Raw genomic sequence first — 25,303 nt, 5'->3', positions numbered from 1 at the left:
ACTGCTTCAGTGCGCCGCAGGGCGGGCTGGCTTCACAGGCTGTGTGTGCATGTGTTGGGGTGGGGGTAGGGTGATAAATGGATCCGAGGGAAAACAATCCATAATGAAGTAGCCCCGGAAGATTTGAAGTACACACACACACACACACACACACACACACACACACACACACACACACACACACAGTTCTAACCACTTAAATGGGAGATTTAAGGGTGACGCCAGTCTAGTCAGAATTGTCTCCTTCCACATCTCTATATATCCAAGTAAACACAGAAGCCAAAGATGACCTGTGATGGGTGCCTGCGGTCTGCTCCACCGAACAACAATTGAAGTATCATCAACCTGGTCCACCGTAGGGTCTGGAGGGGCATCGGGTGCTAACAGAAAAAGAAACTCAGTCAATACTGCTACCAGGCCATGCTTTCTAGTAAAAGGGCCTTTAAAATTTTGTTTTTAAAACAGTGTCTTGTAACGTACACTAGTCTGGAACAGCCTCGGCCTCCCGAGCCTGGGATTACACACATATGTATCGCATAACCCATCATATCCCACACCCAAAGGTTCTTTGAACACGGTTTACAGTGCACACATACCTGTCGTCTGTGATGTGGACAGGATCAAGCTCTGCTTTCCCTCTTCAGATATCTGATAGACATTGACAATGTACTTTCTGCCTGGGAGCAGGTCAGGGATGTTCACAGAAGTGGCCGTGCTTGGAAGATCTTTGAAATAAAGGGAGAGGTCAGTGGCCAGAGCAAACCAACCTTCTCTGGCTTCTAACAAGTCTATATTCATAAGACTAGGAGGAATACTAGTGAGTAGGCTGCAATTCCCAATGTATATTCTCTCATTTTTCCACTTCTTCCCCAAAGATGTATACTTTTTAATAACCTCCCTCTGATATTTTAAATATAGCTATGGTTAGAAATCAGGATAGTAGCCAGGAGTGGAAGTTGAAAGAATTTTATTCATTCATTCATTCATTTATATTTTCATGAAAGGGTTTCTCTGTGTAACAGTCCTGGCTGTCCTGAACTCGCTTTGTAAACCAGGCTAGCCCCAAATTCACAGAGATCCACCTGCCCCTGCCTCCCAAGCACTGCGATTAAAGGCATGCACCACCACCACCCACCCAGCTAGGACATTCATTTTTATGATCTGGGTCCCATTCACACAAGTATTTATTGGGCATGGGGGGTCTGGTATGTATGCCACAGCACACGAGGGGGTCAGAGGACTAGGAGGCAAACAACCCGTGGGACTCAATCCTCTCCCTTCCACCCCGGGATTGAACTCAGGTCGTCAGGCTTGGGAGTGAGGACCTCTACTCACTGAGTCACTTATTCACCGGCACCGGTAAACTTAGAAGATCCCTAATCACTGGGATATTTAAAAAGCGTTCAAGACGGTAACGATGCAAGCCTAAAACACCGTGGTGGTGGCGCACGCCTTTAATCCTAGCACTCGGGAGGCAGAGCCAGGCGGATCTCTGTGAGTTCGAGGCCAGCCTGGTCTACAAAGCAAGTTCCAGGAAAGGCGCAAAGCTACACAAAGAAACCCTGTCTCTGAAAAAAAACAAAAAAAAAAAATTAAAAAAATAAAAATAAACAGCAACAGAGACAAGCAAGGTGCTCAGGGAATCCCAGCCTGGTCTGAGAGGATCTACCCTTCTCCTGACTTTAACAGGGTGGGAGTGTCTTCAGTTTGAACTGCGGAGTCGTTCCAGAGACCGAAATTCTCCCGAGCCAAATATCTATTAACCTACGCTGAGCCAGCTACACATTCTACTCACCAAGGTACCGAGGCTCATCTCCCTCCTCGCTCAGCTCATACTCCACCCGGAATCCCGACACGGTGTCGGAAGCTGAGACCCAGGAGACCACAAAGCTGCTGGCTGTGATTTCAGTGACAGACTCGGAAGTGGCCACCACGGGCGAGTAGGGCGCGGTCTCTCCTGTCACTGTGTTGCCTAGAGAGAAGGGGAACGCAAGCCATCTGAGCAGCTAGAAGGCTCACCTACTTTCTCGGTGCTCGGAGGATGTCAAAATGCAGGCACCGTTCACAAAAGGAAGCAGCCGAGAAGGAGAGATCCGTCTGCAAGGAGCCCATGTCTGAGCAATGCGGGCACCGCCCCAAGGATGGCACCCAGCCCCAAGGATGGCACCCAGCCCCAAAGACGCCGGATACGTACTGGTCACAGGCGTGCTGGCACTGGTGGTGAAGTCAAATCGTGTCACTTCTCTGTGCCCGTACTGCTGGATGCTGATGAGCTGACCCTCATACACCACACCTGGGGTCAGGCCTTTGATGGTGTAGGAATTGAGGTGGCCGGGAATGGTAGCTTCCTTCCAGCGGCCCACGGAGGTTTTCTGACAATGTAAAAAGAAAAACACGGCCCAGGCGTTGGCGAGGATAATCCCTCCAAGGTGGTGTTCAGTAATCTTCCAAGAAGGATCAAGGATTCTTATAGCTCCATTTTGGAGGAAAACGAATCGATTCAGAGCGGCCTCTACTGAGTGTGTGGATGTTAATTAATGACTAGGCCGACTGGTTTACTGTGTGCCTGGGTGGTTTGTTTGTTTCTCCTGTTAATCTTCATCTCTCTGCCAGAAGCCAACAGCATCACTGCTCCCATTTTACAGGCGGAGAAACAATTAAATGATGTTTTTCAGAGTCACACCGTTGAGGTGCTGAATACCTTCCCTATGGCTAATTATTGAATAATTTAATACCGGCATCCTCAGCTCAGCCTCTCTCAACTTTTCCAGTAAACCAAGACCCATTTTTCTCTGAAGTGAGAAAAGGCCACAGACTCTATCTTTCAACTTGGTGGGATACAGTTCAAGTTTCTGGCCTTACTGAGACTCTGGAAAGCATAACATTGCCTTGACTCAGATCCTGGGGCCATCACAAACAAGATTCAACTTGTCTGGTTGTGTGACTCATCCTTGGAAATGAACAACCCATCAAGAGCGGTTAGCCAACTTTGGGAAAGACTGCAGAAGAATATAGTTCAGTTTATTTAATCTTTTCCCTCCGGTTTACATTCTTATATCCTGTCCAACCTCATTAATATGTCATGGACCACAAAACTCATTGCAATAGATTGTGTGGAAAAGAAACACCCAGACTTCAAACAAGAAATCCTTTTAAGTGTAAATATTCTAAAGCGGTTTAAATATCAAATACATGTTTAATGCCTGGAGATTAAAAAAAAAAAAATGTTATCCAATCAAGTTTGTAGATACTTCAAATGTTCTAGGGCCAGTTTATATTCTGAAAATAAATGGAAGTGATCCAAGTATCTTTTAAATTTAAGTTTTAGCTCAAATATGCTGAAAGAAATTGAAATTAGCCGTTATGTTAGTTTAAAAATTAGCAATAAACTTTTATACAATGTAAGCTTTCTTGGCCATCAGAAGAAAATATCAGAATGTAAACTCTCAGATTGCCTACATAAAAACAAAAAACAAAAAACCCAAGAACCAAAAAGGACTTCTTGGTTAAAATTGTAAGGAGACCCATGGGTGTGGCGTGTGGCTCAGTTGGCAGAGTGCTTGCCTAGCATGGCCTGAGTTCGACCTCCAGCTCCACCTAGAGGGGGAGATGAACCACACCTGACACCAAGCACTCGCCAGGCGGCAGCAGTTCAAGATCTGCAGCTACCGAAGGACTATGAAACCAGCCTTGGCCAAAGGACACATGCCTCAAAGCACAGCAAAACCCAAACCAAAAACTACTCCAAGAACTTAATCAAACGTGCGGATGTCTCAATTCCACGGATACTTCATACCTATCTAGAAATGTCCCTTTTGTAGTGGCTTTGCAGAAAACTTCAGAGTTAAGTTCCAAGTCAATAGAAATGGTGGCAAAGTAAACAGATGAAGAGGGACAGGAGCTACTGAAGGGGAGAAAAACATCACGGATTGATCCGACATTGCCAGATGTTAAGCTGGTGATGGACTACTCAAGATGACGGACCACACAGTGCAAGTGAAGAAAAAGAATGATCTCAGCAGCATGGATTTCCCCCCAAAGAGTTTAAATTCACTGCGTGAGTTCATGTCACAAGTCAAATGTTTTTTGTTGTCTTGGATTATTTACAATTGGACAAGATTTGATTTTAGAAAGCACATTTTTCTCCTTTCTAAAATAGTGTTTTTCAAATTATGTCATGAACTTTGAAGAGGGCAGGTCTGAGAGGGACAGAGACATAAAAGCCTAGGAGACTAATAACCTTATTTATGTTACCATACTGATAGCCTCCTTAGTATAGTTTCAGCGTCTGGATGGCTAGAAAACTGTAGGGTTCATTTCCTTTCAGAAACCAACTATAATCCCTGCCCTGCACCTCCATTCTCTCATTACCTCATTCCTTTCTGTCTAAATAACTTTAGAGGACCAAAGTACAGTTGACTTGATTGAGTCAAAGGAATGATATTCATTTAGCTGGTTTTCAAACTCTGGAAATAATTTGAAAATGCAAATTTTACCTTTAATGGAGTTGCAAAGCATATCAAATTTTCACATCTTTCCACATTGGATGAGAATAGTTGTAGGCATTATGATTTCTAAGAGCTTTCTAACACAAAGACCTAATTTCTTCCAGATATATTAAAAACAAAACAAACCAAAACTCTAAATCGACATGCCAGTTCTCAGTTTGACTGACCACAGACTGCCTAGACACTAAGAAAATAAAAATACTCTCTGACAAGTGATCAGATCTGTTGACTCAAAAGCAGAAACAACCCCACAGAGCATCACATCCTAACCCAGAAAGGCCAGGAGTCTCAGAGTCCAAGACTTCTTAGCTAATACTCACAGGTCTCCACCTGAGAATATACTTGGTGATGTGAGATGGCTCCGGTGCATTCCACTGGATGGGGTGGGAATTGGGTTGGCTGGGAGTCTCTGTGATAATTACTTGGACAGGACCAGTTGTGCCTGAAAAGGAAAATGTGTGATTTCTTTACCTTATGCATTCTTAAAGTTCATTACACATGGATGCCCACCCGTAAAGACTGTTGGCTTCTCAAGAAATATGAGCATAATAAACATGACTGCGTTTAGCTACACCTTTTACATGTTGACATTAGAAACAGGTGTAATTTTACTTGATAATTATTGCCTTTTCCATAAGAAATGCAATTAGATTTTTTTCTCTAATAAATAAAACAAAACCACCCCGATGTCTCACAGCTTGCTTTCTTCTCTGCTTTCAAAGCATTGAGAGACAATTGTGAGATCTCCGTAACATGAATAATGTAGTTCAGAATGCACACCTCATATGCCAATTTTATTAACACTGTTTTAAGACAGATTCTGGATCGTGAGGCTTTCAGCACTGGATGGTGAGGCTCTTCTAGGAAGGAAGCAACATTCCCAAGGCCATACGGCATGATGTAAAACAAACATTTCTAAATGGGGTTGAATCCCGGACAAACAGACAAAGGTAATAATTAAAGACCTAGGTTTATTTCCCCATCTGGCTAAACCTTCTCTCCGTTTGGAAAAAGACATCTAGTTTTCCTTTTACTTAAGTGTACTCTAAGATCACTGTGGGTCAAACTGTTAAGAGATCAAATTTTTTGTTTTGTTTTTTAAAGCAGGTACCAAGTGAAATGACATTTGGAAGCATATACTTAAAAATTAAAATAGTTCCACATTTTGATAATGACCAACAAAGATAGATTCAGTTCTTTTGCTTGAAAAAAAAAAAAACAAAGCAAAATAAGAGAAGGGAATGAATTTTTTAGTATAGTGGACTCTATTCAGGATAATAATGAAATCTTGTTGAAAAATGTTTGCAAAATGCAAATTGAACTTCTCTGTTTCTTATCTTCGTCAGTCAAAGGTCACCTGTACAAAGTCCTTAGAAAAACATAAGGGAAGAATTTCTCACTGATGTTCTGCGAAACAGATCCAAGTTCTACATGTTGATAAAGTAGTACTCTACACTATGGGCAGTTTTCTGAATGCCCTTGGGAAAAATATATTGACTTTCAGATTTAATTATGGTTTTAGCTTCTAAATTCTTTGAAAACAAGGTTTTCTTTAGCAGGACAAATATGTAACTTACATACTTGTGTGACCTCCAAAAAATTTTAGAATAATGTACTCACTTCCACACTAGGAATAATTCAGTTTGTTGAAGACTAACAAATATTCATTGAATCTTAATTTCACTTAATGCCACAAGGTGAACGTCAAAATTCACACATAAAATTCTCAGCTCTGCCTCCTAAAGAGGCATATGATATGCTCCACACACCACACAGGTTGGTCATTTGACCATTTAACAAAAGTCATTTCCATGGCCTTCTGGAATCACCCCTTCCATGCATGAAGAGCCTCACAAATGCACATAGATTAAAAAAACAAAATTTCAAACACTGTTTAAAGAAATTCCCTATAAATCAGTAAAAAGGGATGTTTGTCCGTAGATTATTTGTGACAATTGCATAAGGTTGTTAAATATTGATCTTTTAGAGACATCCCACTATAACCTCTTAGGTAGAGAGACATTTCACAGGCATTTTATTTAGTGCATCAATAGTGAATATGAAGATGGGAAAATACGTGATGATTAAATCTCCCTGATAAGTTGTCTACTAAGATGATACAAATGACATTTCCTGTCCACTAACCATACTCCTATGCACAGGATGATGGGAAGATGAGAAAGGAAGGAAAAGACAAACGGTTTCAATGGTTAACCCAAGCGAGGCAGAACTCTCAAAGCTTTGTTTCCTTTCTTAGACTTCCAGCACAGGCCTGAGATTCTAGCATTTTTTTATTTCAATTTAATTTTTAAAATGCCTCTGTGAGTGAGGGCATACGTATGTGAATGCAGGTGCCGGCAGAGGATAGAGAAGTGAGCTCCCCTGGAACGGGAGTTACAGGCAAATTGTACTGTCCAGTGTGAGTGCTGGGAATCAAACTGAAGTACATGAAGAGTATGCACTCTTAACCACTGAACCATCTCACCTCTCCAGCCCCCTAAACTCAGGGCATGCTCTACCCTTAAGGGACTGCCCTAAACAGCAAATGGGAATTTTACAACATTTTTGTGCAGGAATGAAAAGAAAAAAAAAATCTGTCTGAGTTATTTTTTAGGTCAATTAAATTCCAGCCCATCACTACACTCTACACTACCACATTTGATTTAAAGACAGGAAAGTTAAGAGCCTAGCTCTCCTTTACACTATCTAGATTGAAATGTTTTTATAGTCCTTTTGATGCTGGTTAGGTGATGCAATTTTTCCAGTGGACCTTTCTGACATCTACGAGCAATTCCTACTGTGAAATCTTCACTTGCAGGATGACATGTTATGCACTTTCAAAAGCAGCTGAAAATGAGGTCAGAATGAGTGATTTCCAATAAGGGTGACCCTGGAGAAGTTAAACATTCATGACTTTTTTTTTTACTTGAACCGGTTTTCTCTACTTAATTTGCTGAGAGCTGCGCTTTTCCAGGTGCTTATTGACAAACCGAATTCCCGTTATCTTCTGTTAGTTTGAACAACTCCACCAACCCAGTAGGAAGAACAAACAGAGCAAGGCTCAGACACAATCTTTCAGCTATCTGCGGTCTTTTTTTATGATTCCCACAACACGGAGCCCCACAGCTTAGGCAGGAGCCACCGAGCAAAGCCCACATGGAGATAAGCACCACACGGTGTCTAAGGTCGAGCACTCATCTCCGCACCCTCAAATCTCCTCTGTGTTCTGTGGGCTTCTGATGTGGCCCTTTTCAGAGACTAGAAACAAAGTCAGCAGGTACAACTCCAACTAGGTGGGGCTCTGTCCCATCCAACTGGTCTACCTCAGTGCTTGCAGCAAGACCATGTGGGTGGGCTATTTGTAAAAGAAAAGGTCTCAAAAGAGAACAGATTTCAAAAAAAAAAATTGCCCTGCCAAAACCAACCGTAAACACAGTAAGCTTGTGTCCTTGGCCTGTAGCATTTAAAAATCCAGCCCTGCTAAGTATACATTTTCTGACTGTATAGCGTATCTGTAATCAGATTTTAAACTATATTAAATTGAGCAGGAATAGTAGTGTGCACCTGTAACTCCAGCACTCAGGAAATGGAGAAGAGGGAGGGTCAGGAGTTCAAGATTATCACTGGCTATATATATATATATACATATATATCTTAAACCTAAGTCCAACAAGAAATACGTGTTAAGAGGCAGATCACTCTGAGTTTTCATAAACCTGTGAGAGCAGTCGCCTCTCTCAGCCCTGACAATGTCTAAAGGCTAGGCAGAGGAGGAGGATGTTCCCAGCTCATAAAAACAATGCCTGAGTGACAGAGTGGCGTCCGGGACAGCTGACTGTCAGTGTGAAGGACAGGAAGGAACTGCGACAGTGGCTGGCTGTGCTAGTCTCCCTTGTACAGATGTGAAGAAAGAATGACGCTAACCAGTGTGTCTTTCACAGCAGTCAGAGCTCGGGCTCAAAGCTTGCTCACAGGCTCGCAATGCCTTTGGCTCCCATAGGTCACCCTGGGATGGTGACTCTTATGCAGAATTAATTTAATCTTAATTTTTAGTCTTAACTCTTAGGGACTTAATTTATTATTACAATCTCGATTACATGCAGATTGTTATCTCGCTCCAAATCTTTTCGTTTCTGAATACAGCCCATGTTTCATGGCTAAAATTAGGGCCAGCAAGATGGCTCCGTGTAAGGAGCTTGCCACATACAAGCCTGGAGACCGGGGCAAAGGAAAGTGAGGAGAGAACTTCACAAATTTGTCTCTCACCTTCACATGTAGGCCGTGGCACGCAGCCTTTCCCCCACATACTCAGAGGATGAAAACAAATTGAAATAAATAAATCATTAGCGGAGATCTAGGAGACTTTGCTGAAATGACTAATATCATAAATTCAGTATGTGTCATTACAGTCATTCAGTAATTTTTAAATGTTTTCCCCAAAAGTAATAAACACCTACAGCTAGGCATGATGTCTTTGTAGAAGAAAACAAACAAACAAACAAACAACAACAATAAATATTTTGGGGTATTTGAACTGTGGGTGCAGTAGACCAAGTTACTCCACTCTTGGCTCCAGACACTTTGTTCCCCATTCCATCTCATAAATGAGATGAAATTTAACACAAGGAAGGCTTAAAGATGGCAGGGAACAAATTTATACCTCACATTATACTTCCTACCCTCTGTCTATATACGTGATTTCTCCGTAAGAAACAGAATGAGTGAATCCTTTTTACTTCCAGAGCAAGTCACTATTTTTACACACACACACACAGAGAGAGAGAGAGAGAGAGAGAGAGAGAGAGAGAGAGAGAGAGAGAGAGAGAGAGAGAGAGAGAGAGATAAAATTAACTGCAATGTTTTCACCTAACGGAATGCTCTGCGGTGTATAAAATGCAAAAGGGTAACTAACATGCACCGTTTTATTGACTCTGGTGCTGTTTACCTGATGAACAGTGAAGAAAGAAAAATAGCTTCAGTAAAAATGTATTGAACAGTAATAATGTAAGGGATGGGATTGAGAAAGGCCCCCAATTTGGGCTCCCGATAATCAGGACTGGCGCTGTCCCGTTCTCATGACCACCCACAGGCCGGGTGTCGGTCTCAGACCTGCTTACCTGGGTAGGTCTGCAGAGGTTGGCAATGCCACTCCCCAATGCCACGGCCATAACAGTAGCACTGGTATCTGACACCATGCACAAACTTCTCCCAGGAATCACCAATCTGGTAGAATGTCCGGGTCTCCGAATCCTGGCACTGGTCTAGAACGGACGCAAGGAATAGATTAAAACAGTCCCAAACATGTCATTGTAGCGTGAGAGAGCATATTCTTAAAATAGGAATAAGAACTTGCAATTCTTCTTACAAATAGAGTTAAAATAATAGTTGTACATGTATGGGTGGGTGAGGTGTTGTGTATGTGTGTGATATGTGTTCATGTGTATGTGAGTGTACAAGCATGTGTCTGGAGCCATTTCCCAGCTCTAAAATAATATTTTGTTCCAATGCTTTACCTTATAGGAAAACTAGCAGTAAAAACTAAAATGTACATATTGGGAAGGAGGGATATTTAGCTTCCTAAAGGGGAAACATTGCTAAATTTAAAATGTAAAGATTAAAATTTCAGTATACATTCATAATCTGAACATTACTTTAAAAAAATTAGGTATCAATTAAAATTTTAAAATTAGATATCAAAGTAACTAACTGACTTGCCATTTGAATAGCAAAAAAGAACTTTGCAATGACTCCATTTTATATACTTCTTCAAAATTCAGGAGCTAGTTTTACATTAATGAGCTAAATTTTAAACACGAACGGCTTCTCTAGGCCAGCCTCTTGGGATCTCAGCTTTGCAGTCTCAGGCCAAACAAACCACTGGGATCAATTTGTTGTCTCATTTAGCAACCTGCCTCCTGCAGTAAAGGAATACGGGTTTTTGGAACAGGGCTGTTCTGAAGGTTGAACCTTCAGCATGAGCACAGACCTGTCTGTTATACAGGGAGCCAAAGGATGGAGTGTTTTGAAGGGAGGTATTTACCGGCTTAGCCCTGTACCCAAGATTCTGCAGTGAGTAAAAGAAATGATTTTATGATTCACAACCAAAAAGCTTAACTCCGCTCAACTGAAGTAAAGCCCACGCTTGCCACCAAAACATGAGCGGCAGGACAGACTGCACACACTGGCTCACGATGAGAACACACTCTGCAGACCACTAAGTCGGGTCTGGAGCGAACGCAATCCGGCAGCAACAAAGAGCTTTCCTCATCCACCCCCGGCTAACCGCGCTCCACGGTGGGAAAACCACGCTCCACGGTGGGAACTCTGCAGTCGGGGGCAGCCACTTACCAATGGGGTCGCACTTCCACCTGCCCCGGCCCTGACCGAAGCATGTACAGTTCAGCATATGTCCCTCTTCATGGCGCTTGTGGAACGTGTCGTTCACGTTGTAGGTGATGTCGTCAACGATGCACTGATCTGTTCGAGGGACAGTTGGACAGGTGACGGACATTAACTGATGACAGAAGAAACTGTACTTTTTTTTTTCAAAGCATTAGGTTCTATTGCTGGGTTTAACGCGCGCTAAAACATCTTTTCTACTGGCATAAAAATAAACTTTTTCAAAACTTAATAACACAACTTTTATTCCCCTCTTATTCTAATAGACTTATAAGTGTCATGGATTGGTCCATTAAAAGAAAAGCCATGGTAAACTCCAGCTTCCTCTGAAGAAAGTAGTTTTTCAACAAATACACGTCTAAATCCCTGTAACATTCTTGTGTAGTTGATGATTTTATTTAAAGTTCTGGTTGTTATCATAAGATGAGTAGAGAAATTTGTACAGCATATACTACAATTTGTGGTCTGGTTTCTGGAATGGAGAGGAGGATGTGCTTGTTGGTTTTTGCCAACTTGACACAAACCTACACATATCTGGGATGAGAGAATCCCAGTTGAGAAAATGCCTCCAGAAGACTGGCCTATAGCTGCTGGGTGGTGGGGGCAGAGGGCACATGCCTTTAACCCCAGCACTCGGGAGGCAGAGGCAGGCAGATCTCTGTGACTTTCCAGGCAGCCTGGTTTATAGAGTGAGTTCCAGGACAGCCAGGGCTACACAAAGAAACCGTGTCTTGAAAAACCAAAAGAAAGAAAGAGACAGAGAGAGAGAGAGAGAGAGAGAGAGAGAGAGAGAGAGAGAGAGGAAGAGAGGAAGAGAGAAAGGAAGGAAGGAAGGAAGGAAGGAAGGAAGGAAGGAAGGAAGGAAGGAAGGAAGGAAGGAAGGAAGAAAGGGAGGGTGGGGGGAGAAGAAATGATCATATCTTGTCTAGACAGAAGAAACACAGACATAAATAACCTAGAGCTACAGGGATCAAATGCTGATGCTCTCCCCTAGGAAGCCACCCTTTGGGCTCAACCTAAATTTACACTCTGGGACCGTCTCCAGAGCCCTAGAAGCGCTCAGCACTCTCGCCAGCTTTTCTCAACGGGCTGCTGGAAACGAGAAACTTCTCTAGCACACTAAGTGAATGAAAAGCCTGGCACTGGGTGCCTCCTCCTCTGCTTTGGGTAGGTACAAGTTTTCACACTGTCTTTCTGTACCCTTGCTCATCAATGAACCAGCGTACCTCGGAGCTGGGAGTAGGGGATGCAGGTCCATTCTCCACGACCGTTACCAACACACGTGCACCGCATCATGTGGCCCAAATCATGCTGCTTATCCCACTGATCCCCAATGCGGTACATGACCCCTTCGTTGGTTGTACAGATCTCCTCATGGACTGTTTGGAAATGGATTAAGAAATGCTTGATCAATGATCACGAGATACAAATAGGAATTAAAAACAGGAAGTGATGGGTCTTGTTTGATGATTTTAAGAATTCTCATTGGGGAAGAAGATGTGCATGCACAGTGCTGGGTGAAGGTGGAGAGTTTTGAACTCTCCAGGAAAGAGCTAGTCCTGAGGGGACTGGAGAGAAATACCAGAAGGGCTGCAGAATACTAGACTAGAAAAATCTCATACATTCATGCCATTGATTCTCATTGTCCAGAAGGCTGGACTTAACTACAGCCTCGTGACTTCACCTATTTCAGCTCACTCTAGTTCAAAGGAAAACTGAGCATTAATAAAATCCCCTGGAAAAGTGATCTTTCCTCTTAAACCCAATGTCGCTTTTCGTTGAAATGAGAAAAATGAAGTGTTCCTTGTTCCCTTGCCTCTGACCACACATGACTGCCTAACACTCAAGGTCCTGATTCTACATTTGGAAAACCAAATGTCTTCTACAGGACTCTCAAAACTTAAAAACAAAATAACCAATACCTGATTCCTCCTTCTTTACTTAGGTAAACCAGGGACAGTTCAACACCTGTCAGAAAACAATTTGACTTATTTCGATCACTTTGGCTCTTCAGAGCTGTGGTGTCTGTCAAACCAGCCATGTGTTGACTAGTCTGTGATGAGTCAGATTGCTTTGAAGATACATTTTGTGAATTTGTTTGAAGACTCACAAAATTTTAAAAGTACCTGGTTATTGTGTTTTAGCTCTTGACATTTAAGCCTGTCAATGGGACTTTAAAAACACATCCATAATCATTGCTATTGATAGTTTTCTCAACTGGCAACCCGTAAGATATACTACATATATGGGTATCATACTCTGTCAAATTGTCTTAGGGAGAGATGAAGCGATCAGCATCAAGAGGCTGCTTAGTGGAGCCCCGTGCCTAACTCACAGGGCCTCGTCTTACCAGCCATGGGGCAGAATCCAAACTTCTGGTCCACATCATAGTTCTGGGTTGTCCCACACCATTTCATGTTATCCCGCCTGCCCTCCGAAGTACAGTCGGTATAATTGCGGTTATTGTACAGGAAGGGGAAGTGGCACAGGGCCCCGTTGGAATTCCCGCCTCGAGTCTGAACCAAAACTGCCCAGGAAAAAAACAAACAAACAAACAGGAAGATTACAGCTGAGCTTCGGGGTGTACAACAAGGAGAGACTACCCACGGCTTAGCCAGAGCCGGGTTCCGGCTGCTCATTCCCAGAGGGCCTATGGCAGAATAAAAGGTATCTGATAATAGAGTCCTAAGCTTCTTAGTGGATTTTCATCTTCACTTTCAAAATAGATTTAAATCTCGTGTTCTCCCAGCCAAGGAGGAAAAAGAGATTAAACGATAGCTTTGTGTAAAATATGGCTCTAAACAGAAGATAAGTGGAGGCACCCTTGACATTTATCCGGTGTGTTCATCGGCTCTGTGGGATCATCCACTGATTTCAATACTTGAGTGTCTTTAATCATATTGTAATCCCTATGTGTCAAAATAATCACACCGCAGGGCTTTTTCCCTTGGTGTCATTTCCCCAGTGGTGCTAAGGGCCATGAGCCTCTGCTGCGGAACTGGCTGTGTCTCTGGGTCCAAACAGATCAAAGCGGTGTTTCTTGTGGGGCCTCACAATTAATGATTGACTGCGGGCAAACACTGCCCCGGCTACTCCCGGGCCACTCACTGGTATGGTCTGTACAGAAAGAATACTTCTGGTCTTGCTCGTAATTCGAGGTCGTGCTACACCACAGATGTCCATCCTGCCGTCCTTCTGTGGTGCAGGAGTAGAAGGTCCGACCGTTGTAGGTGAAGGGGAGGACACAGGGCTCCCCGTTTGAATTGCCACCGTAAGTCTGGGTCACAGCTACAAGCAGAACATACAAGCGTCTCGGTCAGTACTGTTGTGCCCCACCCCCACCCCACCCCAGCGGTGGCAAATTTCTAATTTCAATGGAAGCTGAGTTTGAGCCACTGAAGGCACACAGTGAGAGACATCTGGTTAATGGCAACTAAATGTATTATTATTTAGGATAGAGCCATGGGCCAGAGTTCCTCTGTCAGTGTCCATGAGAGCCATTTCTGCTACTGTGACTCAGTTTCTCCATTTGCAAAGCTTTATTAATTATGGCCCAAAAGACGACAGAGAGAGATTTATGGTTATATTCGTAGCTGAAGAAATAGTATACAAGGCTATTCTAGGGGGAAAATAATGAAAGATAGACGTGCTTGTAACCTAGAAGGGGCCGTGAGTTGTTGAAAGACATCAATAATGGTAAATTTAAAACTCAAAATACAGATTATTAGCTATTAAGAAAACCAGGAGTCTTACAGTATCACTTTCGGCAAACACAGATAACACAACAGTTTGTTCCTCATGATAGGAAGAAAATACACAAAGTAAAAAGGCCGGAAGAAAATGTCAACCATTGCGATTTTTATCACAGGGGAATAAAAAGTATAAACTATTCTGGTTTTATGGTGTTACATTTTTAACAAAGATGTTGCAGGAACTAAATAGGAGTTCCCCGGTGTTTCTGTAGAGAGAGGCTGCCTACCTGTCTCCTGGCAGCTGACTCCATTGCCCAGGCAAGTGCACAGCATCTGCTTGTTTCCCTGTGACTTCAGCCACTGCATCCCCACGGAGTAGACCACCCCGCTGTCTGTGACACAGTGGCCAAATGGAGCGGGCTGGAGGGGAGTCTGTGGCTGGTAAATCGCGGTCCGGACGTCTGTGAGGGAGCCAGATCCTAGGAGCGTGAGAATGAAAAGTTATAAAACTAGAAGAGTGGAATCAATGCGTCCAGAACCTGACCTGGAACTTGAATCAAACATTCCTTCCATTCTGAGTTTTAGCTTTGGCATTCAGCCCAAGAAGCGATCCACAAGACCCCTCCAGATAACCTCACCTGAGCCACATGATTCTGCCACCCAGAATACCTTCAACAAACCTTCAGGCATGCCGGGAAGCCCCTTGGTCTGTGAACTCCAAACTTCTCCATAGCTCTCCTCCTGCTTGGCCGCCAGTCCCTCCCTTCCACGTTGTAAGCTTCAACCCACTGACCTGCTCGCCGTTCCTGGATGCCATGCCCCTGCCCTCCCTTCACCTGAAGTGGTCTGTCTCTTCCTTCTTCCCTCACAGCCCTCATACACGCAATGTGGGGACCTTCCTCTTCCTGAGAGACCCCGCCAATTCACAGCAGACTTCCCGCCCTTCTCTGAAACTGCACTCATAGGAGGGTACCCTGGATAGCCACGGACTTCCTTCTTGTTAGTCCCTCTTCCTGGGTGTTGTTACTCGGCAGACTTACTCAGGGTGTGTGTGTGTGTGTGTGTGTGTGTGTGTGTGTGTGTGTGTGTTTTCCTAAAACCAGTCAACCCTCACAAGTTTTATTGGATAGGAACACAACAGAATGTGCTATCTTCTCTTGGAACTTTTAGAAATCTGTCCTCTGAAGGCCAGAGCCCACAGCAGCAGCAGAGCTAACAGGGCAATGACTAGCGGAGTGAGTCTAGCATCTTCCCCATCAGGGCTGAGCGATAGGACCCAAAGACACCTCAGAGGATGCCAATGGTGTCCAAGACCATACAGAAGAACACCAAGGTCCTCGTAGAATAGGTTGTTTTGTTTAACAGGGTTTCTCAAACATTTTAATAATGAAGTGCCTCAGCATACTATCAGCAATGCCATAAAAATAGTTAGCACATATTAGTCATCCCAGTTAACTCCCAGTTAATCCTCCATCTAGTTCAATAGGCTGATGCTTGTCACTGTTCTCTTTCGCCAATTGCTACTTCATTGATGATAATTAGATAATGTAGAGATCATCAAATCCAACCTTGTTTGCTTTCACAAGAATTAATTAGGTCAGGATAAACTCATCAAAAGGGGAAAAAATCTAATTACTATTAGCTAAATGATTGATTGCTAAGAGGCTAAGTAACAAGGCTGGGATATCACATAGTTAAAAACTAGAGGAAAACACAAAGCACAGGATTGGGAAGGCACACCTCAAAGGCTGTGTTGCTTTCTTCAGATTTGTGGTGTGAGAGAGAGAGTGTGTGTGTCTTACGCAGAATAGGCTTGACTAGAACTCACTAAGTAGCCAGGGATGGCCTTGAACTTATGATCCTCCTACCTCCACTTCCTGATCGCTGGGATCATAGGTACCACCAACACCCCCATTTCATTTGGTGATGGGGCTCGAACCCAGGACTTCATGCATAGGGGGCAAGTACTCTATGTAAACACTCTCAGCCCTTCTTCAGACTCTCACAAAACACCTGTGTTCCAAGTACCTTTACCTCTTTAGTTGTCCCTTTAAATTCTAGACAATAACTAGTGTTTGTTTGCATGCTGGGAATGGACCCAGGGCTGTGAGGATTCTAAGTGCGTATTACACACTCATTCACTATTATTCATGCGTGTGAGTGAGGGTCCATGTGCACATGTATGTACACATGTGTAGAGAGCATTCACATGTGGAAGCCAAGGATCAAGCCCAGAGCCAATCATCTTGTTCTCTAAGACAGTGTCTCTCACTACCCTGGAACCCCCTGCCAGGTAGGGAAGGGCGGCTAGCCAGTGCCGCCATCCTCCTGCCTCCACCTTCTTTCTTTGGTGCAGGGATAGGACCACCACGCCTGGATTTGCATGCTGGTTCTGGGCCCTGATCTCTGTTTTTCATGCATAAAGCACTGTACTGCTGGAGCCGTGACCTCAACCTCACTGTGTTTTTCAAACCTCTGTTCTACCTTGTGGAGCTAAATTCCATTGCTCAACCCCCAAGACCCATTTTTTTTCTTCCATTCAAATTTTTGTTTAAAATATAGAACGACTGTTTTTAAACAAAATTATGGAAATGTTCTCAGCTGAAACTCTATAAATCGTCTTCAAATGGTATGTCTGTCCAGCTACTCCCCAGTGCCCGGTGGTGTCTCACCGGCCGATGTGCTCTGGAGAGCATGTCGCTCACACTTCCACTCCCCTCTGCCGTTGCCTGTGCAGACGCACTGGAGCAGGTTTCCTCGGTTGTCCTTCTTGCTCCAGGTGTCTCCAATCCTGTAGGATGTCCGGGTGTCCTGATCATTGCATCGGTCTGTTGTGGAAAAAGAGGCAATGGATGTAGAATTCCGGTAGGAGACAACAAGCAAGCATTCATTCAAACAAAAACAGCAATGCTGTAGTGGAATGCTTCTAAGTGGCTGTTGGTGTAACGTGCCCATGCCCAGGGCTGGGGCTGCAGATACTAAAATTCATATACACGGGGTCACGTTTGTTACAATACAGTCCCATCTCTCCAATTTGCCAAAAAAAACCTTGTTCAGTGTCTTTCACTGATTTAAAAAAAACAAAAAAAAAATTTTTTTTTGAAGATGTTTTACATTGCTTCTTGGACCCAATGCATTCTCTGATATTCTCCTATTCTTTTAACTCCTTAGAGACTCTCTCTTGGTAGTGATTGCATATGGCCCTGCTTGCAATAGCCAACCCTCCTCACAACTCTAGGGACAGCATGGGGGTGGGGGTGGGGGTGGGGGTAGGCAGTTGTCAAAGGGTCTTTGCCTGTTGCTCCAGGGAAGCCATAAAATGATTAAAGCGTCCATTCCTCCATTTGTTATGTAAAAGACTTTCGGGGGAAACAAGGGAGATCCAGGAGAAGCACCAAAACTACACAGAGAAACCCTATCTCAAAAAACCAAAAACCAAAAAACAAAAAACTGTTCTGGAGTTAAGGAAGTTGTCTCATTATTGCTGTGAAAAAAAAAAAAAGCTGGCCTCAGGCATCCTTACTGTCCCTTCTAAGATTGAAGTCTTAATTGCTGCTTCTGTGTTCAAATTTCCCTGTGTAGAATTTCAAACTAACAACAGCCTTGGAATTTGCTGAAGCCTGGTTTTAAAATGAATGTAAAATCAAAGCTAAATACCTTGAATGTGGTTTATTTGTCCAGCTTAAAATAGTTAATTAAAAATACCAGCCAAGACCAAATTCGCTAATCAAAAGTAGATCATGGGAAACAATCAAACATTTCCCCCAAACTAACTGGTTCATTAGATCTTTAGCATTTAAAAACGGGACGGTCTTCTGAGACCTTTGTGGCAACATCTAATTCTGGGCCACCAATATGGCTCAGTTCTGGTAAAGGCACTTGCCACCAAACCTGACAACCTGAGCTCACTGGACCCTGCTGGGTAGAGAGAAGCAACTCTTCCAAAGTGTCCTCTGACCTCTACCTTCACACTGTGGCATGTGTGCCTCCCACCTCCACACACAAACATAAACGGATAGAAAGAAATCCAATTCAAATTCTTACGTATCCCTTAAAACTCTCCTGATAGCAAGCTAAGAAGTTTCTCAAAGAAAAATCATTTGTTCAACAAAATTTTATAAGCGCTCACACTCACTTTGTATAAGGTGGTATAGGGAGGGAAATATGAATTGGACAATGGCCTGGCCTTCAGAGAACACTGAGTAGGTCAGAGATGAGGAAGGCTTCTATCTATTTAGTCATTTACAAAGCACAGCATTAGGAGTGTCAACAAAGACACTGAAAACAGTACTGGGAAGGTTCAGGTGTGACAACACTCTTAGGTGAGGTCTTGACAGAAAGCATCGACCAGCAAAGACCTTCCTCTGATCTCCGTTCTTGTGTGTTTAAGGGTTTGCCTACATCAATGATTGATTTTTTTCCTGACTCGGCATTTCAGCAATACCTAAGTCACAAAGCAGCGAGACCCTTAATAGTCATATTGTAGCTCAAGACTAAAGATGGGCTATAATTCGAACAGTCTGTTAGCTCAATAAATGAACACACAGAAATTGATTCCAGGTTCCTATTGGAAGGATAATACTGAACACTTTTCATTTTCACTAGGTTTTTGTTTTGTAAATAAATCTTACTTAAACTTCAAACACAGAAGGAAATCTGAACTTTCAGAGCCTTTTATTTCCATGTCAATAGCTCCCTCATGTCAAAGGATTTATTTACATGCTACTTTAGGGATTTAATTGTCCTTAGTAGTAGGAAAATATCTCAGTGATTATCTCCAGGTCTAAGATGACCCATTCAGCATTGGAATAAACACTAGGGCTCTTTTTACTAGCTGACTGCCTAAGATAGTATTGACTTGAGAACTGTCTTTTCTACTTATTTAGTGTTCTCTGGAGAAGCAGAATGTGTTAGTTTTACAATTTTTCTGGACATCTTAAAGTTGCCAAAGCATGTTGATGTGCTGGGCCTCTTCCAGGTGACACAGCATTACAACTCTCTCTAGGAATCCTGAAGCCACCAGCAGGCCGCATTTTCAACAGAAAAGAGTTAAAACCTACTTCTGGAGGTACACGTGATACGGCCGTTGCCTTCGCCCACACAAGTACAGTCCACCATCATCCAGCCTTGGTAGGGCTTTTCCCAGGTCTCGCCCACAACATAGGAAGTCCCAGCAGCATGATCAAAACATTTCTCAGCTGTAGAAGAAATCAGAAAACAGAGAAAGAGGGAGAAAGAAGGAGAGAGAGAAAGCTATTTAAAATTATAGCATCTCCCTGTAATTTAAAGTGTAGCCTGTAAGCAAAAACCCAGCCACATTTTTTTTTAAGTAGCACTCTGTTCAGAAAAGAAGGCACGCCCTGCAGCTAAGCACATAGCTCAAGTAGCCAGAGCAAAAGGAAGCCCTGGGCCAGTTGGCAGGCAGATTCTTTTCTCCTAATGAGTACATAGACTGCATTTTCTGCCAGTTCCCAAGCTTTCCACTAGCATTTCAAGTGGAAAGAATCAATGTATACACCCTGTGGGAGATGATTCTTGCAAAAATCCCAATCTTTTTTTTTTTTTATCTTTAATTCATTGATGTGGTGCTGGGGATTGAACCCAGGACCTTATGTTTGCTTCAGCAAGGGCTTTATCACCAAACTATGTCCCTAAACCAAATCCCAACCTGAATTACGAATGACTTAAATAGAACAAGAAGGAAGCTATTTAAATTTTAGACTCCTATAAAAATCAAAGACAAAACAAATCTGAAACACGACAACTATGATTGGAAAACTAGGAAAGAGACACAAAAAACATTTGGATTCACCGAGTACAAATGAGGCTGAGACTAAAAAGAAAATGTTTGTTTTTAGAGAAATTACCAAGGTGTGACCAGAGCCACATGCCATTTGGTGTTTCAGCCCACTGCATTCCAACAAGAAATGTGTCAAAAGTGTCATTTTTTCCCCCTTTAAATAACAAGTCTTCACCAAGGAGACAGCCTCTGATAGAAACAAAAGAAATGACTTCTTCCTAAATATTTTAACTCTCTCTTGGGCTTCTGAAATAAAATTAAGATTTCTCTATGGTTTGTACTTCAGGATCTGATTTCGTTAAGACTGGGGATCACACAACATTTCACTAATCCTTACACTGTAATTCAGATATCCTGCCCGGTGATTTGGGTTCCACACATTTCTGCACCCCCCCAACCCTACCCCCACCCCCCCCCACCCCATCCCTTCCTCCGCAATCATCCCAACGAGCCACTCACTTACCGATAGGTTTACAAGTCCATTCTCCTTTTCCATTTCCCAAACACAGACACTCTAACATGTAACCACCCGTCTCATGGGGCCGCCTCCACTTGTCCCCAATCTTGTAGGACTGACCCCCTTCATGGCAGCGATCTGTTACAGCAACAAAGGCAAAAGTTAAGAGGAAGTGATGCAGAGAATCAAGGGAGGTGGTGACCCTGTGTTCCACCTGAGATAAGTACTTATCGGGGGGCCCAAAGGAAACCCCTAAACCTGAAAACAGCTTTTCTGAAGTCAGAGGCAGGAGAAAGGCTAACAACTTATCTGCTTACTTTGGGTCAACTGTTAAGGCACCAAGGGAAGCCACAGGGAAACCTGAATAGCAAAGGGGTCATAAATAATGGTTCCCCCAGAGACATCACAGATAATTTGTTCCCAAGACAGAAAAGGGCTGGGAGGAATGGTCTCCTCTCACACAGTAAACTGAGCTGCGTGGGCAAAGCATTCCAATTTCCTGGAGTAGGGACAGGCTGCATTTTACTCTAGGATGTAAATGTCACTCTGGGGCAAAGCAAACATACACACTCATGAGTGTGGAAGCCCTGATTCTTTCTCAGGCTGTTAAGTCCAAAGGCTGAATTGCCTGCAGAATTATAAACACTGTGTACTATTGACTCTTGAGTTTTGCCAAGAAACTTGGGAAAACCCTAACATTAAGTGTTGGGAATATTGGTTGGGTGTACTCAGAAGGGACTGATTGGTTCTTTTGGACAGAGGACTTATATGTAAAAGCTAGTTTTTGGTGTTTTTTTTTTTTTTAAATACATTATTAATAGAAAGTACTGGCAACCCAGTGAGTCATACTGGAAAGATTGCTTTAGCTACAGAGTTCATGAAGCCCAGCACTTGGAGTTCCTTGGAAATACACTGTGCTCATGATCCATGTTGTATTTGAGAACAGACAGCTCAGCTCCCCTAAGTCTTATCCACTCATCATAAAGAACCAGACTGCATGACAAAGAACACAAGTGTGGCTGGTTCATCACTGCAGATGATCACGTGATGATCAATTTGGCTTGAAGATGCCCAGGTAATTTAAAATAAGGAGGTCCTCTGGGTCTACTTTATTGAAAAGAACCAAGAGATCTACCTGGTTCCACTGTACACACACACAGAGAGAGAGAGAGAGAGAGAGAGAGAGAGAGAGAGAGAGAGAGAGAGAGAGAGAGAGATTGTGATTCCATCTCTACTTAGATCATCTTCCTCTGCCTAGGTACAAGAAGTAGGTGGGTGACCACACAAATATGGTCATTGGGGTAGATCCCAAAGGAATGGGCAAACGGAAACAGAAGGGACAGGACAGATCAATACATGTCTATGGGACCTCTGTCACATTACAGAATGCCTTCCTTACTTGCAATGGTACAGCTGATTCTCCCTCGCCCGGCCCCGATGCAGGTACAATCCCAGATCATGGAATCTTTAGGGCGCTCATAGGTGTCGCCCACTTTGTAAGTGTTGCCGGTGTACTTGTCAAAGCAAGTCTCTTCAGCTGTGGAGAAGAAAACGCCTAGGTGAGCCTCACACACATGAAAACTTCTCCACCCCTCCCAGCCATCTGAAGGAGACACCTCTCTTCCGTTTGACACGGAGCATGGCTACCTGTAACCGCAATAAATGAGACTTAAGAAATTTCAAGTTACGCTTTAATGAAACCAGAGTTCTTGGCCTTGGGCAAGCTCTGTAACGTGTCCTCTTTTTACAAGGTAAAGAATTCCTCAAGAAGAAGCCACACCCTAGGACCAGCTGAGTTGCAAGGGAAAGATTTCAAATTCCAAGCTCAAACTGGGGAAATCAACTCAAGGGCCACGTGGGAGGCAAACAGTGCGAAGGTTGCCTACCTCTCCTCCTCTCCACAGGCCCTGGCCTTTGTCAGCTCCACTGAAATGTTTCCCCTGTAGCCAGCCAGGCAGGGGAAGCTGGAGGAACTGCTGTGATTCACAAGAAACCTATCAAGGGGCTTCCAAGTCTCAGAAGTGCTGGTGGTTCTTCATTGAACTGTGCTAACCAATCACTCTACAACACAAGTGCTTCAAAGCAGCTTTTGGCCCATAATCTGAGAGCCGAAGATCTGAGATCACTTTCCAATGAATTAAACTTTCAGAAGCAAACTTTTATATAAGTTTTTCTTTTTTTGAAGGAAGACAGGCAAAAACCTTTCATTTTCTAATCAAAATCTTTTGAGAGAAGAAAAGGAAGGCTTTTGGAAACTTAGTGTGGGAGACATTTGTTTTAGAGGTAAGAGGAGCACGTGAAAAGCCAGTATCAGCAGTTTTACAAAGAGGGAATTACCGGCAATTGGGGGTGTGTGTGGGGGGGGGGCAATGTGTTTTTATTGAAAGTTAACTTTAGTAAAGTCAGCCTCGTTTCTACCAGCGACCAGACTGCCTTCCACTTACGTTCAGGTTTACTCTCGCAGTTAAAGCCCCGGCTTCCTCCATAGCAGGTACAAACCAGGGCATTGCCTAGGTAGGTGCGTTCCCACTGTTGGTTAATCTGATAGTGTTTCCCATTGTCAAAACAACCAGCTGTGAAGAATTGAAGGAAAAGGTTATTACAGCTCCATCCTCCTCCTTTTTTTCCCCCCTACAAAATTATTGAATTTTCCCACCTGAATTGATGAGCCTGAACAAACATAAAAATCTCTTAAAAGCAATATTCCACTAAAATACAGATGTGGAAACTAGCTATCCAAAGACTAAAGCATAATTTATGTAGGTAGATGTTTAGGTATTTTCGTTCTTATCTTTTGGACTTGGCTAAAAGTTATACAATGATGTCATGTCCATCTGGCCAGGGGAACTACATCAGGAGAGTGGAAACATTCTGATAGGCAAATAATAGAAATTACTTTTAAAACATGCGAGAGCCTTCATTACGGTTAGCGGGGGGGGGGGGGGGGGGGGGGGGACAAGAAAGAAAATTTTAAGTTGGGTGTGCTGCTGACCATGCCTGTAACCCCAGCTCTGTGGAAACTGAGGCAGGAGAAATGCTCCAAGTTGAACACAAGCCTGGACTACACAGGAGAGTTATCCAGGCTACAGTGTGAGTATTAGGCTACAGTGTGAGACCAACTCAAAAAAAAAAAAAAAAAAAAGAGGAGGGAGAACTTTTAAAAATTTCCTGTAGCCCAAAGGAAAGGAAAGGTGTGTCTGAAAAACTGTTAAGAGAAGAAATCCCAACCCTTGTTCTTGGTGAAGAATCCTGGGGTACCCCAAAAGCAGCACTGAGCCAACGACAACTCTTTCAGGTTGGTCAGAAACTACCTATTTAGATATTCTTTCCTCATCCCCATTTGGAAAATATTTAACCAACTATTTAGCAATAAAGAAAATATGGAGCAGGGGGAACCACGCTAATCTCAGATGCAAAATGTGTAAGTTCCTGTCACTTTGGTCCTTCACCACAAGTTTTGGCTCCTGGAAGGGCAATCCGAAGGTGTCGAATTTGTTAGCGCACCGGGGGGGGGGGGGGGGGGGGAGGCCATATGGTCCCCACTTCCACTGCAGGATCTTCTCCAGGGCCCTCCACCCCCAACCAGCCCGTTCAAACCTAAGCCTTTTGTGTCCACAGCTGGTTTCTCTCAATAAAGCGCGCACTCACACACACACACACACACACACACACACGCTCGCCCAGCCACGCACGCGCGCAAAACTTCAGCGACAACTTCAGACGGCGGCGGCGCAGGGGGACGGAGCCATCCCTTGCAGCCGGCCGGTTTCAGCCAGACCGTCGGTACTCACGCTTGCTCTGACTGACAGGCACCGGGGACTGGGGCTGCACGATCTGCTGAGCCTGCCTCTTGTTCTTCCCGGCTTCGGTGCTCGCCCCCAGGCACAGGACGGCCAGCAGCAGCAGCAGCAGCCGCCGCCCGGGTCCCGGACCCCTGAGCATCTTGAGTGCACGGGAGGAGAGTCGCCCTCCCCGGGAGGCAAGTGGCCTCGAAGTGCGGTTCCCTTCGCAGCCTGCGAGGCGGGGGGAACAGTCCTGAGATGCGGGCGCCTGTTAAGAAGACGGGGGACAGAGGATGGAAAGACGGCGGGAGGGGACCAGAAGTTGTGGCCGCAGGTCCCGCGCTCACGCCCAGGGTATCCCTCTCCTCCCCCAGTGCAGCGCAGCGGGTGCGGGCGGCTGAGCCCCAAGAGCCGGGGCTTATATGGGACCGTCCCCTCCCGCCCCCCACGAGGCCCTGCGGGCCGGGGAGGAGGGACCGGCCCGGCTGCCCCCACCCCTCCTGCCGCCGCAGCCGCCGCCGACCGCGCTCCGATTGGCCCCGAGTCCGAGTGACGTCACGGGGGACGGTGGGTTCGCCCCGAACAAAAGAGATGCTGATCTCCCGCCAGGTCTGGGGCTGGAGAACTTTTTTTTTTTTTCTTCCCCCTTTGGTTTCCTTTGCGGT

The 25,303-nt window shown here is 44.1% G+C and overlaps 1 protein-coding gene across 12 annotated transcripts in view; it reads right to left on the bottom strand.

The window, feature by feature from the left end:
• Positions 1-25,033, bottom strand: part of Fn1 (fibronectin 1) — a 70,336-nt gene extending 45,303 nt beyond the window's left edge. For all 12 annotated transcript variants that reach the window (XM_006972238.4, XM_042260165.2, XM_042260170.2 and 9 more), the window contains exons 1-17: positions 24,648-25,033; positions 23,301-23,429; positions 22,256-22,393; positions 20,863-20,994; positions 19,660-19,797; positions 17,272-17,427; positions 14,887-15,078; positions 14,016-14,195; positions 13,258-13,434; positions 12,134-12,286; positions 10,857-10,985; positions 9,626-9,769; positions 4,829-4,950; positions 2,195-2,372; positions 1,796-1,972; positions 597-725; positions 291-380 (exon numbers count right to left, since the gene is read on the bottom strand). In XM_006972238.4, coding sequence (XP_006972300.1) covers positions 291-380; positions 597-725; positions 1,796-1,972; positions 2,195-2,372; positions 4,829-4,950; positions 9,626-9,769; positions 10,857-10,985; positions 12,134-12,286; positions 13,258-13,434; positions 14,016-14,195; positions 14,887-15,078; positions 17,272-17,427; positions 19,660-19,797; positions 20,863-20,994; positions 22,256-22,393; positions 23,301-23,429; positions 24,648-24,798 — 2,515 coding nt within the window. In that variant the 5' untranslated portion in view covers positions 24,799-25,033. The remainder of the gene's footprint in view (positions 1-290; positions 381-596; positions 726-1,795; positions 1,973-2,194; positions 2,373-4,828; positions 4,951-9,625; positions 9,770-10,856; positions 10,986-12,133; positions 12,287-13,257; positions 13,435-14,015; positions 14,196-14,886; positions 15,079-17,271; positions 17,428-19,659; positions 19,798-20,862; positions 20,995-22,255; positions 22,394-23,300; positions 23,430-24,647) is intronic.
• Positions 25,034-25,303: the final 270 nt, after the last annotated feature.

This window comes from Peromyscus maniculatus, chromosome 13, assembly GCF_049852395.1.
Source record: "Peromyscus maniculatus bairdii isolate BWxNUB_F1_BW_parent chromosome 13, HU_Pman_BW_mat_3.1, whole genome shotgun sequence".
NCBI lineage: Eukaryota > Metazoa > Chordata > Mammalia > Rodentia > Cricetidae > Peromyscus > Peromyscus maniculatus.
Note: the sequence above shows the minus strand (reverse complement) of the source record. Positions and strands in the feature narration are given on the sequence as shown.